Source organism: Zootoca vivipara, chromosome 7, assembly GCF_963506605.1.
Source record: "Zootoca vivipara chromosome 7, rZooViv1.1, whole genome shotgun sequence".
NCBI lineage: Eukaryota > Metazoa > Chordata > Lepidosauria > Squamata > Lacertidae > Zootoca > Zootoca vivipara.
This window is the reverse complement of record NC_083282.1, coordinates 6,743,031-6,761,853: the sequence shown is the minus strand read 5'-3', so window position 1 is coordinate 6,761,853 and position 18,823 is coordinate 6,743,031. Positions and strand designations below refer to the sequence as shown.

At 42.5% G+C, this 18,823-nt stretch overlaps 1 protein-coding gene across 6 annotated transcripts in view; it reads right to left on the bottom strand.

Annotated features, from left to right (window-relative positions):
• CEP350 (centrosomal protein 350) overlaps positions 1-17,311 on the bottom strand; it is a 59,353-nt gene extending 42,042 nt beyond the window's left edge. For 4 of the 6 annotated variants that reach the window (XM_035121770.2, XM_035121772.2, XM_035121773.2 and 1 more), the window contains exons 1-5: positions 14,246-14,501; positions 7,642-7,727; positions 6,153-6,196; positions 3,784-3,898; positions 695-818 (exon numbers count right to left, since the gene is read on the bottom strand). In XM_035121770.2, the coding sequence (XP_034977661.2) occupies positions 695-818; positions 3,784-3,898; positions 6,153-6,196; positions 7,642-7,714 (356 nt within the window). In that variant the 5' untranslated portion in view covers positions 7,715-7,727; positions 14,246-14,501. Of the gene's footprint in view, positions 1-694; positions 819-3,783; positions 3,899-6,152; positions 6,197-7,641; positions 7,728-14,245; positions 14,502-16,832 lie in introns of those variants that run through there. The other 2 variants (XM_035121771.2, XM_035121774.2) reach the window with 2 other exon arrangements.
• Between the last annotated feature and the right edge of the window lie 1,512 nt (positions 17,312-18,823).

Genomic DNA, 18,823 nt, shown 5'->3' with positions numbered 1-18,823 from the left:
TTTCCTGCAAAACTGAGCTGCCTGGGCTCTAACCTCTCCATCAAGCATCAACTGAAACCAGAATGTTTCCCAATGCACAGCAGTACAAAATTGCTGCTCTCTCTAGGGCTAGACAAATACTTTCATACTTATGTAGTGCTGAGCCTCAGCAGTCTACAACTGCACACTGAACATTAACAGTACAGTGGGGGTATATATTAATCTATTCCTGCCCATAATGCATGGAAGGCTTAGGCAGTGAGGGACTGGAACCAGTCCTTTTTCCAGGGTGGTTTAGGTTTTAGAGGTTCTGCTCCTTCATAGCTTAGAATTATTCAAAATTAGAGGTGTTGGTTTTCCTTCAATACTAATTAATCTCCCCTGCACCATGGATTTTCTCTATGAAGTGAGGAAGAGCCCTCAAAATCTTTGTTGTATCCTGGATACAGGGGAGGGGATACAAGTACTCCTAACAGTCTGCTCTAACAAACAACACAGTTAGTAAGTCAATTCCCTCCCCCCCCCACTCCCTTCCCTCACCCCTCATTTAACTGAAATCATCAACAGTCTGTGCAACATCCAGTTCACAAAAGCCTGCCTGGATCGAAAGGTGGGATAGGAAGTTCATAAATATTCGTTCCTTAAAAAACGGCAGGTTCTGTGCTTACGGTTTGATTCCATGAGTTAGCAAACTTTCCTCTTATTTCATACTGACCTGAAAGAAGCCACAAGGGGTTCATGAAACTCAACATGCCCACTCTTTCCAACATTGCTATCCAAAGTGGTGACACGAAGGGGGCAGCGAAGGGACCTCTCCTTCTGGCTGGAAGACCTGGAAGCTGAAGCAGAAACCAAGGAATCCTGTATGCATCTTGCGGGGTGTGTGTGTGTGTGCGTGTGTGTGTGTGTGTGCGCGCGCGCTCAATTAGCACTAAAGAGTAGTACATTAAATAATTCCTCAGAGTCTCTAGAACGTAGTTTCAAGCGCTTGGAAATAAATGGTAAGGAACTGGAGTAAAGTAACAAACTTACTATAAAATTATTGTAAAATATATTAAAAGCCTGTATTTCGGGGGTTGCCTGTATTTCAGAACACTTAAAGGACAGCTTTGTGAACTCACTTCCCAGTCAACAGATGATTAAACAATAATGTCCACATTCCCCCGCCCCCACCTCGCTGGAAAGTTTATGAGAAAGAATTTTTACAGATTTTATGCTATTTGTCTAAATGGCAGCATAACATCCATCATTCCCAGGGGTAAGAGGGAATCACATTATATGGATTACATTGTATTATTTTAAAATTAGTTTTAGCTTCCAATCTCAAAGTATTTTCAATGAGGCCTTCTACTGAACATCCATCTTCCCTAGCCTCAAGGCTGAGGCAAAGGGGAACATTTAAAGCACTAAGAATGAATTGTGTGGGGAAGCAGCCACAGCCCTGTGAGCCATTAACTGAAAGGCCTTAACTATTGTGCCAATGAACTACTTATGGGATCTGGTTCCAAGCAGGGGAAAGACCAGCTCTGCCTTTCTCAAAGCCCCATGGTACACTCCCAAAGGCATGATGGTGATAATGATTTATTACATTTATATATATACATTTATATACCACCCTTCATCAAAAGACCACAGGGTGGTTTACAGCATAAAACACAAAATACATAAAAAAGAAAAAAGGGCAATACCCCGCCCAACTTAAAAATGCCATAAATTGATTAACAGCTGAAGTCCAGGTTGAAGAGTAAAGTTTTCACCTAGCACCTAAAGATATGCAACAATGCTGCCAGACGAGCCTCCCTGGGGACAGCATTCTATGAATGGGGAATCACTGCAGAAAAGGCCTGTTTCCCCCCTTCAGAACCTGCCTGGAGGAGGCACACGAAGAAGAGCCACAGGTGATGATCAACAGGATCTAGGTCAGTTCATATCTTGAAAGACCTACATTGGCTTCCAGTATGTTTCCAAGCACAATTCAAAGTGTTGGTGTTGACCTTTAAAGCCCTAAACGGCCTCAGTCCAGTATACCTGAAGGAGCGTCTCCACCCCCATCGTTCTGCCCGGACACTGAGGTCCAGCTCCGAGGGCCTTCTGCTGGTTCCCTCAATGCGAGGAGTGAAGTTACAGGGAACCAGGCAGAGGGCCTTCTCGGTAGTGGCACCCGCCCTGTGAAACGCCCTCCCACCAGATGTCAAAGAGAACAACAACTACCAGACTTTTAGAAGACATCTGAAGGCAGTCCTGTATAGGGAAGCTTTTAATGTTTAATAGAGTGTTGCATTTTAATGTTGTTCTGTTCTGTTGGAAGCTGCCCAGAGTGGCTGGGGAAACTCAGCCAGATGGATGGGGTATAAATAATAAATTATAATTCTTATATGGGGAACGGTGGTCCTTGAAGCATTGCGGTCCTAAGCCACAGATGGCTTTATAGGTTAAACTAGCCCTTTGAATTGGGACCGGAAATTAATTGGCAGCCAGTGCAGGAGGGCCAGGACTGTCCCTATATGCTCAAGCTGTCTTGCCCCAGTGAGCAACTGATTACTGAATTCTGCATCAGCTGAAGTTTCCAAACCATCCTCAGAGGCAGCCCCACATAAAACACATTGCATTCATCTAATCTAAAGATTACCAGAGTGTAGACAACAGAAGTTAAGCTATCCCTGTCCAGATAGGGGGACAGATGAGCCACCACCCAAAACTGTTGGAAGGCACGCTGTGCCACCAAGGCCACCTGAGCCTCAAGTGACAGGAATGGATCCAGAAGAACCCCCAAGCTAAGTACCCGCCTTCTTCAGATGGAGTATAACCCCCATCAAGAGCAGGCCACCTCCCATCCATCTGGTCTAGGGAACCACCCACTAACAGAGCTTCAGTCTTATCGGGATTGAGCTTCAGTTTACTGGCTCTCATCCAGTCCATTACCAAGGCAATATTCATCCAGCAGATGAGTGAAGATATGAGACAGACTCCAGCCAAACGACTCCAACCATCTAACACAAATGCTCAAAGGAACCTTAGTTTTACATAGACTCTGGATGTCAGAATGGAAAAGCTGTGACGACCAATCTATTATGACAACGCAGACACTGTTGCCAAGATACTCTACCTTTAACATCCCAAGCATACTATTACCAAGATTTTGGACTAAAGAAAAGTTATTTTATAGATGTAAGCCATCTTGGATGATTTAACTGGAAAGATAGGATTTAAAAAGATGTTAAATAAATAAAAAGTCCAATGGACACAGACAGACAGACAGACAGACAGACAGACACACACACACACACACAAACTGAGCCAAGAGGTGCAAAACACCATAGTAACATTGCACTACATTTTAATAACCAAGGGTTAGTTACACAGATTGGCAATCCCCAATCTGTTTTCTGAGCAAAACAGAAGTTTGTTTAGTGTTAAAACATGCCAAAATCATGGCAGAAAATAAAATGCTATGCTATTATAAGTTTTGAGAAAGAACACACCTGGTTAATGAGTACTAAAAACTACCCCAAATGCTATCTTTATTTTTGTTCTTTATGGTGCTTCTAAGCATCAGTCAACAATGGTAGTGCCCAAACAAAAATTTAAGAAAAAGTACTTCCTAGAAGAGGCATCTTCTTATTGCAGGAGTTGAGAGCACCTACCATTTACCATTATACATCACAGAAGGTTTGCCTCCTGTGCCAAATATTTTAGTCTTCCAATTTGCCAAAGGTCTGTGTTGTGTGAGATGGGCATCCCAATTTAGAGTGTGAACCACCTACAAGCTTATTTGTGTATTGACTCTTCTAATCAAATACATACCTTTCCGACTTATTTTCCTGGTAGTACTTGCGGAAGGCTTCTTGCTGTCCATGACAGACTCCAACACAGCTGTGCTGTTAGGAGCTACTTCCAATTTGTTCTCAATATGTTGCAACTAAGATGTTGATATATAAGAAATATGTGTATTAGAAATTAAATATTTAGATCACTTATCACATCCACAAAAAAGCAGAGAAGCCACAGCTGTACAGATTGGATAGATTTATAAAAGAAGGCTGAAATGCCTACCAATCAAAGTAGAATGGAGTTCAGTTTGTAACTTTGTACAATCATTAGTCTCATCTAATGTGGAATCCATGTTAAATTATGAAGTTGAATTCAAAGTAGGTTTCATTGAAGACATAAGTGGCATTTTCCCAAAGGTGAATAAGACAAATATATTTTAATATTTGCTCATGTTGAAATATATGCACTAGGAATGAAACTTGTACAGTAGTTTTAGACTCTAGTTTAGATGAAGTAGGACAGCACATTGCTTAGAGGAGCTTCCTGTTCATCTGGCTGCTCAACTTGGAGGGGGGGGAAGGCTAAATAGCCCACCTTTTAAAAACAATTTCAGGGACTGCAAGAGTGGTTTACACTGCTGCAACTAATGCAAAGCCCTCTTTCTTTCTTTCTTTCTTTCTTTCTTTCTTTCTTTCTTTCTTTCTTTCTTTCTTTCTTTCTTTCCATTGTGTTTTTCTTTATTTGCAATATATATCGAGGATAAACAGTGATTCATACACAGAACACACACACACAACACTTCCACCTCACAGATGAACCATACGTTTATATAATTACTAAAACTATGCCAAGGTGGTGATTTTCTTGTTTGTTCGACTCTCTCAGCCATGAGTTGTCAGTTTGTCCATTAAGTTGCAAAGTTGTGATATTCAGATCCCAAACAGATCTGCATTTAGAGTCTTTCAATGCTTTGCAACATTGTAAGCCATGCAGCAGTTGTCAGGTGAGTAATTTTAATGTATTTTAAATTTTTGTTGGAAGCCGCCCAGAGTGGCTGGGGAAACCCAGCCAGATGGGTGGGGTACAAATAATAAATTATTATTATTTATATATTATTTATATTAATCATTATTATTATTATACTGTAATGAGATATTTGTGGGAAATTTGTTGTGCAGTTTCTGAATAATATGGTGAAAGTGCTATTTTAGGATCCAAAAGGAGATCCTGTTTTGTGATAAGGCCTGCTTCATGATATACGAATGGAAGAACCAGTGAAAGACGGATTAATCAATCCAGATGTTTTCCTTGCCAAAGAAACACAGTTTCTTTACTTTCAAGAAACTCATGGACTGGTCACACATTGGCTTTCCCCAAAGCTGTTGAGGTACTAGGATTGTATATACTGCCTTTGCCATGAATCTCAAACATTATTAGTGTGGTACACTTGCATTGAGTCAGAAGTCAATGCAACACCCATTTTCTGCTGCTAGGGTGGTCCCAACTTCAATGCATTCAACTCCAATCTGGAAATCTATTTCTGATCCTATTGCATCTGGTGACAGAGTGTCAAGCATAAAACTGAGTTGTTAGATAACAAGTGGGACAGAAGAGGCTTCCCCCCCCCCTCTCAGGATTTATCAGAGAGTGTTTTATATGTGTGTGTGTGTGTGTGTGTGTGTGTGTGTGTGTGTGCATGTGCGTGTGCCATTTTTCTAGCAAAAGAGGTTCTGGAACTCACTATAAATGCCTCCGTTCTTCTTTTATAATGGCAATGGCAACCACCATGCTGAAACTGAGTTCCAGTGAGTTCTGGCTGAAAAATGTCCTCTGTGTGTGGTATTATATTTGGCTTATCATTTCATGGTATATGTTACCTGTAACTTACAAAAGTTGGGATTTGAGGCAAATTTTCTATAACACAGTGATCTGGCTCAGATAATCATTACTGCAGACCTTCTGCCTGCACATTTCAAAATGTGGTTTCATATCCTGGTCTACTATGGTTAATTAAAGACCTCTTTGTTTGATTGCTTGCACTGCAAATGGAAGAGAATTGGGACCATGCGTGCAGCATAGCTGCCAAGTTCTCCCTTTTTTTAAGAGAAATTCCATTATGCTGAATAGGCTTCCTCGCGAGAAAAAGGAAAACTTGGCAGCTATGGCGTGCAGGCAAAAGGCATGTTCACCTCTTTGGCTTCTTAAGTATGTGATCATCCAAATGTGGCTTATATTGCTGAAAGGGGGGCGGGAACCTGTATCTTCCACAACCACCTACCAGTTCCAAGTCACCCACAAAAATTCTCAATTTTCATTTAATATGTTTAGAACTATGAAAAACTGGTGCATACACTATTATTTTCACAGGCCTTTTCCTCTTTCACTGGTAAAATAATACTTACTGTTGCATTAGTCTGTGAAAAAGCATCCCGTGCTGAGGTTAAGACTGCACAAAGAAATGAAAACAAGTTTGTTAGTTTCATGATAGCTTCAATGCAGTGTTAGAAACTGAAATATGAAAGCTAGGAGCTAAATGGCACCTTGAACCTAGGTTATGGGTGCAACAACGGAATGTCTAGGCACACTTTTAATAACAAGAATACAAAGCTGAAAATGAATGAACTGCAGCTAAAATATTATATTCATTTTTCACATGGTCTAGCCCAGGCATCCCCAAACTTCGGCCCTCCAGATGTTTTGGACTACAATTCCCATCATCCCTGACCACTGGTCCTCTTACCTAGGGATCATGGGAGTTGTAGGCCAAAACATCTGGAGGGCCACAGTTTGGGGATGCCTGGTCTAGCCCTTCCCCTGCCCACCCCCCTAATATTCTCAAGAGGGCCTCTCCTCCAGTCTTCAGAGAGTAGCTGGAAGCGGGGGGAGGTCCTCCTTTCCTTCCACTCTGCAGTTTTTAAATCTGAAATCTTAGGCGCAGTACTGCACCCAGAGCTCAGAAACTGCTCACACTAATGAAGTTCCCTGTCACAAAATGCACCTAGAACAATGGGAGTTTCGAACACTGCTTCAATGGCAAATATTCCGCATGCTTCAATAATATTTTAAAATGAGTATAACTCAGTTATAGCAGGAATTTTTTGCTTGCATGCATAATTGCTTGACATTATCATTCTCTCCCTTTGGGGGGAGAAACATTCAGAAGCTCCTGCTTTACCTTTTAATTTATGTGGTTATATTTTTTTGCAACTTATTGCAGTGATACCAAGTGCATAGGATAACTGCACAGAAATTAGATAACTTGCAAAGAAGCAGTCCTTCAAACTCAAAACTGCACTAGCACTGGTTTATCAAGAGAAATGCTAAGAAAAAGGACTTAATTGGGTAGTCAAAATAATTTACTTCCGCTACCTTTTTATACCTATGATTCCTTTACTTTGAACAGCTTATTTTCAACTAGTTGTAGGACATATGCAAACAGCTTTAAGAAGATTTTTAATCAGAGAAAATGCAACTTCCCTTAAAAGCTGTGACAATTGTGGTTTCAACACTTTTTAAATGCAATTTTAATTGCAAAGTTTGAAAGTGGCAACCTGAATGCGTATTAACAGAAGCTGGGGGTAAAGAAAGAAAGCCAACATCATCTGACCACTTTCCCAGAAACAGTATTCCCCTGTTTAGGGAAGTTTTAAAAGTTTGATGCTGTATTGTTTTTAATATTCGGTTGGAAGCTGCCCAGAGTGGCTGGGGAAACCCAGCCAGAAGGGTAGGGTTTAAATAAATTAATAATAATAATAATAATAATTTCAAAGCAGATCTAGAAGCCATTATGCCTTGCATGGCAAACTGCACAACATAGGCACATGCTGCCAAAATTTAAGAGAGAGTCTGGCAAAACTGCTTTCAAACTTAGGCAACAAAATAAATCCGAACCTCTGACGGGGATTCTACTCTTGAATGACCTTGGTTTTTGTAAAGGCACATCATTCAACTCGTTCCTCCACATCCTGTCAATCCTCCTAAAACACAAACAAATATTCACTGAGAAATCAAATAAAACAAAATCACAAGTGCATACAAAGGGTACAGTGAACACCATGCACAACTAATGGTTCTTCATCATCCTGGAAAAAGTGACAAGTGGGATGCTGCCTCAGGGTTCTATCCCAGGCCCATTGGTGTTCAACATCTTTATAAACTTGGATGAAGGGATTGAGGGGATGCTCATCAAATTTGCAGGTGACACCAAACTGGGAGGGGTAGTTAATGCCACAGAAGACAGAACTGGGATTCAATGTGACCTTAAGAGATTGCAGAACTGGGCACAAACTAACAATTTTCAGTAGTGACAAATGCAAGGTTCTACATTTTGGGCAGAAATAACCAGCAGCAGAAATGTAAGATGAGAGACACCTGGCTTGCCAGCAGTAAATGTGAAAAAGATCTAGGTGTCCTGCTAGACCACAAGTTTAGCATAAGTCAACTGTGTGATGTAGCAGCAAAAACAGCTAATGCTATCCTAGGCTGCATCAACTGAAATATGATGTCCCAATGAAGGGAAGTAATAGTACCACTCTATTCTGACTTGGTCAAAACACATCTCAACTACTGTGTCCAGTTCTGGGCACCACAATTTAAGAAGGATATTGGCAAACTGGAATGTGCGTAGAGAAGGGCAACCAAGCTTCATGAGGAATGGTTGAAGGAGTTGGGTATGTTTAGCCTGAATAAGAGGGGACTGAGAAGACATATGCTAGACATCTTCAAACATCTAAAGGGCTGTCACACGGCAGATGGAGCAGGTTTGTTTTCTCCTGCTCTACAGGCTTTGGCTTCAAGTTTCAGGAAAGCAGATTCCGACTAAATATCAGGAAGAACTTTCTGATGGTAAGAGTTGGGTTTTTAAAATTTTCTCTTGTTGAAGTAAGATTTAACTGTGGACTTCTCAGTTCCACTCTTAGGGTAGTATCTGACTAAGTCATACTCAGAATATACCCAATTAAATCAATATCTTACGTAAGCTATGAATAACTTATTTCATATACAGTGGTACCTCGGTTTATAAACAGTCCTATTTACGAACGATTCGGTTTACGAATTCCGCAAAACTGGAAGTAGTGTCCCGGTTTGCAAACTTTACCTGGGTCCAAGAACGGAATCCGAACGGTGGAAGGGCACCGGCAGCGGGAGGCCTCATTAGGGAAAGCACGCCTCAGTTTAAGAACGGTTTTGGTTTAAGAACGGACTTCCGGAACGGATTAAGTTTGTAAACCGAGGTACCACTGTATACACATACTGCTTAATTGTAAAAAAAACAAACCTCAAAACATTTTACAATGGGTCTACCTATGCTGTGTACTACATACTTGGCTACCAGCCAAAGTGACTCCACCAGTTGTCTAAATACTAGAGAAAAAAAGGTAAAGGACCCCTGGATGACTATGTCCAGTGAAAGGTGACCATGGAATTGCAGCGCTCATCTCGCTTTCAGGCCAGTGTTTGTCCACAGACAACTTTCCAGGTCATGTAGCCATTATGACTAAGCTACTTCTGGTGCAATGGAGCACCGTGACAAGTGCCAGAGCGCACGAAAACACCATTTACCTTCCCACTGCTGCGGTACCTATTTATCTACTTGCACTGGTGTGCTTTTGAACTCCTAGGTTGGCAGAACCTTCCGATCAGCAAGCCCAAGAGGCTCCGTGGTTTAGACCACAGCACTACCCATTCCCATATTATTCATAAATACTATGAATATACCCACAACAATATTGGGGTAGAAGGCAGAAGAGAACACACTGAATCAGGCATACGCTTCACTTCTGTGCCCTTAGGATGCCACTGCCATGCAGGGCATAGAACCAAATCAGAGCCCTATTTGGTGCCTCCTTTATTTTGGCACAGAGTAACTCTGTCAGCTGAAAAGCGTAACTGTGAGGCTTTGTGTCCATTTATAAGGCAAGAGGTAGCAAAATGAGATACAACTGAGGGCATACGCCTCAAGTTTTATACAGTACTGTAACAGGAATATTGTTGGAAAGAATAGTTATGACTCCTTCCAAAATGGATAAGCCATCCTGTGATCTTTGTTGATGAAAAGCAGCATATACAGTGGTACCTTGGGTTACAGAGGCTTCAGGTTACAGACTCCACTAACCCAGAAATAGTACCTTGGGTTAAGAACTTTGCTTCAGGGTGAGAACAGAAATCGTGCAGCGGTGGCACGCCGGCAGCAGGAGGCCCCATTAGCTAAAGTGGTACCTCAGATTAAGAACAGTTTCAGGTTAAAAACGGACCTCCAGAACGAATTAAGTTCTTAACCCGAGGTACCACTGTAAATACTTTAAAACAAACGAACAGAGTCCAGATTAATAGTACTGTATTTGTTATACTTGTTTAACTGTAGGGAAGCTTTACAGACACAAAGCTTTTTCCTATCAAACAGAGCCATAGGTATTTGTTCATTTGCAGTGCTGACAACCAGTATAAGGTTGTCACATGAATAAGAATGTGAGCTGTGAGTCAGGACCTCACCCCCAGTTGAACTCTCACCTTGTCCATGGCAAGCAACTATTCTCTCACACTCATGTCACCTGTCTATGAAACGTAAAGATAACACCATGTTCACTTTCTGTAGTTCAGAATATGTGTTTTCTTCCAAAACCTAAAGTGATATTTTTGTTGCATCTGTAGTATTTTATTGCATTTTTAAAATAACTTAGAATTTATTTCTAAGTAAACATGATTATGCTGCTCAGCTGCAATTCTAGGCAAGGGATAAGCTTCAAGACACTCAGCAGGAATTATCTTTAATAAACATGCACAGGATAGCACTACCATAAGTTCCACTGATTTCAATGAAGCCAATGAAGGACGTTAAAGCAAAGACCAATATGAAAGTGAAGCAGCAAAATCCATAAAAATTGTCAGGGGGAGGGCACCTTAAAGATAAAGGAATGGATCCCTAAGCCATCCTTCAATAAACTTTTCCAATGCAGCTTTGAACAAAAATAGAAAATACAATAACATAATAAAAACACTAAAGCAACAACAATGCCTAGAATAGCAGACAAGAATAACAGTATCAATTCCAATAACAATTCCTGGATTTTATGGATTTTATGACAGGAATTGTTATTGGAATTGATACTGTTATTCTTTAAGGTGCCCTCCCCCTGTCACCAAAAGGACATCAATGTAGATATTGGGTATGCCTCCTGGGAAACAATTTTTAATTGACACTAACTTTTAACAAGTGACAGGGTTTGAGGGGAACACACATTTAGAGGTCCTAAAGAATTCAGATAAGAAACTCCTGATTGACTGGGGAAAGGCAACTTGTTACTAAAATACAAACCTCTGATAAGAGGGACACAATAGCCAACATGACATCAATTTTATAAATAGGGATGTGGGGAGATCCAAGAATTTACAGGTCAGATTATGGAATCATAAATAAAGACAGAATGATTAAGCATACATAATCATTAAACCAGGGGTTGCCTATGTGCAGCCCATAGGCACAATGGTACTCTTGAGGATTTTCCCTTCTGCTTGTGAAGCCTCTGAAACACACCCCACCCACATATCCTGCCATTCACTGCCCCCTTTGTCATGAAGTGGTGAGGATGGTTATCTTCCCACTCTCCCTTTGAAATACTGTAAACATATAGACTTGATGGAGGAAGTTTCAAGAGTGACACTGTTCCTCTTTTAGTATCATGCACTTCCCAGGGCTCAGATAGCACCTGAGCAGCTGAACAGAAAGCAGAGCAATAGTGGGGGCCAGAAGGAAAGGGGGGGAGGGATTCATCTGCAAGATTGGGAGGAGGAAATTGGAGTGACCATAGCTGAGAAAGTAGAGCTGTCATAGGAGTCAGTAAAATGGAGTTTCAAAGACAGACAAAGTCAATTCCAGTCAAACTTGCATAAATTACATATTTTTTTCAAACTACCTCCCCACAACCCTAACACACCACATATCACCTGTCTCCATTGATGGAACCCAAAATATCATGGTTCTGGTGCTTTCCAGTGTTGCTACACTACAAAAACATCTACCTGTTTTTTGATATACTGTAGTATTAATTAACTTTTTTCATAAATGATCTGGGGTCAGGGATGAGAAGTGAGGAAGCCAGCTATATAAATGACACCGTGTTATTCAGATGGTGAAATCCCAAGTATCAAAAGAATTCATCCAAACTGGGTGAGCAGACACTAAAAACTGCTAAAAAAGACACTAAAAAGATCAACAATGAAAAAGTGATGCAAAATGGGGCAAAGAAATCCAAACTTCACATGCATCGGGGTGCCAAACCTGCCTATGAGCTAGATGAGACCCACAGGGCCTCCCCGTCTGGTACGGTACATTAGCCCTCTTCCTAGGCTGCCTTCTCTCCTCTTCAGCTCAGCTGTGGCTGCTGAGTAGCTGCTGTGGTTGTGGGAGATTTGGGATGGGGGGTGGAGGAGAGGTTTAGCATCTATGAAGCACCTGAGAAGCAGGGAAGGGGTGTGTGGCTGTAGAATCCTGCTGCTTATGGGAAAAGATCGCTCTCTTCCTCCATTGGCAGCCGACTGTGTTTCTGTGCTGCATGCTGAAAAAGCGAAGCCTGCTTCTCAGCACCCATCACAGAAATGCAGCAAACAGCCAATGGAGAAAGAGCACAATCTCTTTCCGCATCAGCAACTCAGTGTGTCCCTATGCTGAGCACTGAGAAAGGGAATCTTCTTCTCTATATAGATTTGTCCAAATCAGGGTGTGTGTGTGTATGTACAGATGTGTGTGAATGGGATAGGGGTGAATAGATGTGGCTTTGGTCTTGCCCACTTTGGGCTCTGGCCCTATCCCACTGCCTGCATCCACTGCCCTGAAGAATGTAGTCCTCAGGCTGAAAAAGCTTCCCCACTGCTGACATTCATGATGGGGTCAGAACCAAAAGTAACTAACTAGGAAAGCAATCTTGAGGCAAAGCTTTAAAAAGTCAGTGTGCAGCATAAAATAAAAACATGAATTCAATGCTAGCAGTCACATTCAATCAATTTCTTAAGTCTTACAGTGTAATAGTGTGGATGAATTCAATACACAGGCACATCTGGAATATTATGTGCAGTCCTGGATGCTCAACCTCAAAAAGGACACTGTAGAATTAGAAAAGGTCCAGAAATGGACAACTAAAATTATGAATAGTGTTTGCAATTTTTTGTTTCGGATAAACATCCATTAAGAAGCATGACAGAGGCTTATGAATGGTGTGGAGACATAACTTTTTCTCCACTTCCTAGAATATCAAAACTCAAGTCACCCAATGAAACTGACAACTGAGGACAGATACCGTAAGCAAAAGTTCTACTTTGCACAATACATGATCTATGGAATTCACTGCCACAGTATACAGTGATGGCCACTGGCCTAAACAGCTTTAAAAGATTAGACGAATGCATGAGGTATATAGGTCTTTTGGCATGACAGCTAAATGGAACCTCCACATTCAGAAAGCAGTATGCACTACCATTTGCTAGACAGCAAGAGAAAGTTTGTTGCCTTCAAACTCTGTCGGGTACTTGGGGCATCTGGTTGACATGGTGAGAAATGGACTGGATGTATTTTTGATCTGATGCAGCAGAACACTTCTTATAGGAGAGATGAACGGACACCCAATCCAAATCCATGTTTACTCAGAAGTATTTTAGACTAATGTGTATGGCTTATATCGAGCCCTTAGACTTTACATTTCTTGGTGGCAGAGACCTGCCTTTTCTTTCTCTCTCATCTTACTTTTTAAAAGTACACAGGCAAACATGTGTGCTTGGGGTACCTGCCCACGCACAAACACAGTCTTATGCATCCTCCCTGTGGCTTAAATGGCAATTTGCAATCCGAATCCCAAAGTTAGATACGACCTCACTTCTGCACAAACTTCTGAGCCCACATGTATTTCTTCCTCTTCCCAGTCCCAACATTTCATGTTTGTCAGCAGGCACTTTAATAATAATAATAATAATAATAATAATAATAATAATTTATTTATACATTGCCCATCTGGCTGAATTTCACCACAACTGAATTCCACACAATGGCTGGGACACGAAACTAACAAACAAACAACAACAACAGAAGTAACAACAACAATCTATGACGGGCTCCCTGAAATTAAAGGGCAGCGCTTTTGAAAACAGGGCCAGCATACGGCCAACAGGAAACCTGAAGCGAGAACTTGTCCCTTTAAACCAGGAAGCAGCAGTGACAGCCCGGGCCGAACCTCAGAGAGAGAAAAGGGGCGGCGAGGAGAGGAGAGGGGAAGCGAGGGGGAAGCGGGACACGAGAGGTTCACCCGCGGAACTCCCCGCTATTAGAAAACAACGATCGACACCACAGTCGGGCCACCACACCCGGCCGAGGAAGGGAAGCGACCTGGCACCCCCGCTCCGCTCGCCCTCCCTTCATAAAGCCCACTGCCCCGCTTCGGGCTTCGGCCTCCGGGCCAGTCCCAGGGTCGAGACTGGCGGTCCGGCCAGCCGGGAGGCCTCGCCTCACCTGCTCTAACGCCGTCTCCATTCTTCCCTCCCCCTTCCCGGCGGGGCGGGTGAGGTAGCCGGTTCATCTTGTAATCCTCCGGGAACAGGCCGCTGAGGGGCGGCGGCGGCGGCGGGCCCAGAGGCGGCTTCAGCGGCAACGCCGCCGCCAGCCCGGCACCATTACCGGCCAGCAACTGACACACAGGGACGCGCGGGGAGGGCGGGGGAGAAGCGGCGGCGGTGTCGGCGGCGGCGGCGAAGGCGCGCAGCAGGGCGGGAGCCACCTTCGGAAGCCTCGCGAGATGTCAGAAAGCGGGGGGGGGGAAGAGCGGCAGAGACCTTCTAAACATGGCGGGGGTTCCGGGCCGTTACGCCCCGCCCTTCTCCGGACGTTGAGCGCCTGGCCCCGCCCACTTCACCGGCTTCGCGAGGCGGTTGGGAAGAGCAGGAAAGGGCTACCGGTGTGGGATTGGTAGTCTATAGCAGGCAAGTCCAACAGTCCAACCGGTCGAAACTAAACAACTCTGGTCATTCCTCTCTCCCCCCCCCAAAAAAATAATAATTCAACAACACTGTGCAATCCTCCCTTTCCACCCACCCTCGCTCCTCTTCCCTCCAATGAAAAAAACTGCCAGTTTTTTATACTGGGAGTAGATCGCAGTCTATAGCGATCTGCCTGCTCTATAGCACCTAGTCCCAGTGCTGCTAAAAGGTATCTGGCTGAAATAACTAAAAATATTTGCACTTCTCAGCAACACCTTGAGATTACTAAAGATCCAGTGACATTCGTCAGACTTCCATACATGCAAGCATGGTTGTAACTGGTCTTATTCAGGGTAGGAACTTTTTTTAAAAGTTCAAGAGTCGTTAATTTAGGACTAATTCAAACATTATCAATGTTGGCAGCTGCCTTCCTGTGATAGTAAAATGTACGCATCAGAATCTCACAGTAAGACCACTGACTTGGTTCCTTGATGGGAAGAAATTACTGTTTGTCTTCTCCATGTAACTGACATATTTTATCAAGGTAGCAAAGAACTAAACAAGGTAGCACTTGCGGTGCTGTAATAAAATGTAAGCTGGCTCTTTAAAAGCAGTAAACCTGCAAATGACAACCCCTCACAGAAACACACATCAAGGTGTGCAGTATACAAAGCCAAGTCATTTTTGCAGCCAAGGCAGAAATTGCAGGAGGCACTTCTCCCCTTCCTTGGTAGTAAAAATGCAACAAACTAGAAAATATAAAGAATTTGCTACCCTCCTTGAAATCAAACGCCTAAAGCTGCCGCTTCACTCTGCCTAGTAATGGCAGAGCCAGCCCATACTTGCCATGACTACCCCAAATATGCCTCTTCCCCCTGCATGTTCCAACTTCCTCACCTTGGAGGTTAAGCAAACCATAGTTTGCTATGAAAGTCAAAGTACACAGGCTACAGTAAGCATAAACCATACCTTCCCCTCCGATGCCAGGACTGGAAATGCCCTAACTGAAGTTCGAATTCTAAATGACCGTTAGCAGTATGCCGTTATAGGTATGCTGTTATAGTCCTGATTCAAACATAATCACAAACTCATTTCCCAAACATAAATAGGGGAGAGAATCCAACAAGACTGTGGCATGTTTAGTCAATCTGCTATCTGCTAGTAATATTGATCTACACAAGCATAAATCCATCCCATTGATTTCCCTAGAAGTTGACAAAAGCAGCCAAGGGTATAACAGCAGCCAAAGTACAGTGGTGCCTCGCTTAACGAATGCCCTGCTTAACGAAATTTCCGCTTAACGAAAGGATTTTTCGAGCGGAGGTTGCCTCGCTAGACGAATGCGTTTTACGAAAAATTCGTCTAGCGAATCGCGGTTTCCCATAGGAATGCATTGAAATTCAATTAATGCGTTCCTATGGGCAAAAAAAAATCAAAAAAATTGAATGCATTCCTATGGGATTCGCTAGACGAATTTTTCGTTATAAGAAAATACCTGTGGAACGAATTAAATTCATCTAGCGAGGCACCACTGTACACAAAATTTCCCCTGCAGTGTCTACATCCTATATTTTAGTACAGAATGGATTCTTTTTTAAAAATGAGGAAAAAGTGGTGCACATATGCAAAAAGGGCACTTGTAAGCACACACCCCAATACAAAATCACTGGCAAAGGCCGATTACCCCCATTCTAATTCCTGCAAAAGGCTACTTTAAATAGGATTGTAATAGGGCACCATTGAATATTCCATGGCTTGTTAAATGTATTAGTTATGCTGATAAACTAGAAACCAGTTTCTAGAATTTTCAGAAATGTACCTTTTAGGGGGGAAAATCACCATAATTCCCTACTCACAGTGACTTCCACTTCCCCCCTCTATATAGTTTTTAAAATCCACTTAAGATTTGCTTTTGCTTTACTAGTGAGTGAAACCAAAAGAAACAGACGCTCCACTTCCCACAGATTTTGCTTCCAGTGTTTCCCCGTTAAAACCTACAGGCCTGCAGCAGGGGAAAACACAAGACAACCCTGCTCATTTGTAGGGAAGTCATATTCCATTTTTAAAGTGACCCTTTTTGAGAAAAATAATTAGAATTTTAAGAAACACAACAAAGCTTTTACCTGCTGGAAACAAGCACAGGTGGCAAGTAAGGGAAGAACCAAGAGAGCTTGCATTTTAAAGCTGTTTCGGGTGAATTCCTACCAAGTTCACAAAGCAAGTAAATCGTAGCTGGGCAATCTAAATGCTGGCAGGGAAAGAGAGGAGGAGGGCTGTATGTAAAGAAGCCTGCTATCACTTTACATCAGTCAGATTATTGTGACTGCAAAACAGGGGCGATGGAAAGTTTTCCACTCCACAGTGCTCTTGCACACTCCTCCTAAAAATAGAAAGTGGCAGCTGGGTGTTGCAACTGAAACCAAAGATGATCCATGAACTGTGTTAAAGGAAGCCTGCTGGTATTTTGGGAAGGGCTGCCTCCACCTGTTAAGGCGGGGTGAGAATTGGACTCAGAAAAATCCATATTCTACTATCATGGTTTGAAATTGGATAGAACCAGGGGAAGCTGCGAAATGAAAACTGGTGCCAAAAATAATGTATGTACATTCTTCCTTTTAGAAGGCAAACTTTCTATTCCTCTTAGCTGTCTCCAGCTCTATAGTTTTAACACTACTTCTTTTGAGCTGTGGTGCTGTAAATGAATCTTAATAAAGCAGAGCATTCATGTAACTCCATCACAGATTTGGAATCACTACTTTTATTAAGATACTGCCCTTCTGTAACACAGCCAAAAGCTATCAAATTAATGTTTCCATCATATATTGATCATGTGTACAATTAATTCTTAAAGACACAACAGAGAAACAATCTTTTGTCAAAAGGATATTGAAAATAAATACTATAGTATTGAAAAGCTGATCAGCAATATATGGCAGTAAGTTTATACTTTATTTATTTGTCCTATTGGTTGATCTCCATGAATTAAAAGCTATTGCAAACTGAGTTGATTTGCTGGTTGTTAGGAAGTTCAGTTCATGAACAGTACAAAGTAGCCTTGACGCTCCAGGAGCCACTACCAAAAAGTCCTACATGAAATGTTTAGCATACACTTAACAGAGAAGACAACTGTTATAGCCACTCCTCATAAAGATTTTCTGTCCAATCATTCATTTAATAATTGTGCTGGCAGGATGTATGAAATCTCTTATATAATTATAGTAGCACTAAGAAACAGCTGAGGGGACGCAGGTGGCGCTGTACGGTAGGTTAAACCACAGAGCCTAGGGCTTGCTGATCAGAAGGTCGGCGGTTCGAATCCCCACAACGGGGTGAGCTCCCGTTGCTCGGTCCCTGCCCCTGCCAACCTAGCAGTTCGAAAGCACGTCAAAGTGCAAGTAGATAAATAGGTACCGCTACAGTGGGAAAGTAAACAGCGTTTCCGTGTGCTGCTCTGGTTCGCCAGAAGCGGCTTTGTCATGCTGGACACATGACCTGGAAGCTGTACGCCGGCTCCCTCGGCCAATAACGCAAGAGGAGCGTCGCAACCCCAGAGTCGGTCATGACTGGACCTAATGGTCAGGGGTCCCTTTACCTAAGAAACAGCTGAGTAGTCAACAAATAGGACTTTTCATGTTTTAAAATTATTTAAACTTAACTATATACAGTGCAACTAGATCCCAGGTTAACAAGTAAATGGAAGGGAGATTTCCCCTTTCTGAAAGCTTTTCTGGAGCACTGGGCCCTTCTGAATATGGGATGGGGAGGGGGGGTGAGACACTGTTGGGGGAATGGTACAAAGGTGAACCTCTACCCAATTTTGAGCAAATCCCTCTTCCTGTAGCAGCTTCGCAACACCATTGCTCAGAAGGGCATACCTCTCACACCGAATGGCATTTTGGGAGGTGCAGGTGACCTGAGCTCTGCGAGTTATGAGTTCCTGGCCTAGAAAACTTCAAGACACTAATGCCTACACTTTATAAACCACTTTACAGGAATATGTTTTCCTAAGACCTTCATGTATACATAAACATTTTCATGTGCTCTGGCTGCTGCTTGTGTTCCACACTCAAAAAAGGTGTATTCAGTGTTAGGCCCCAGGAATCTTCACTTCAAG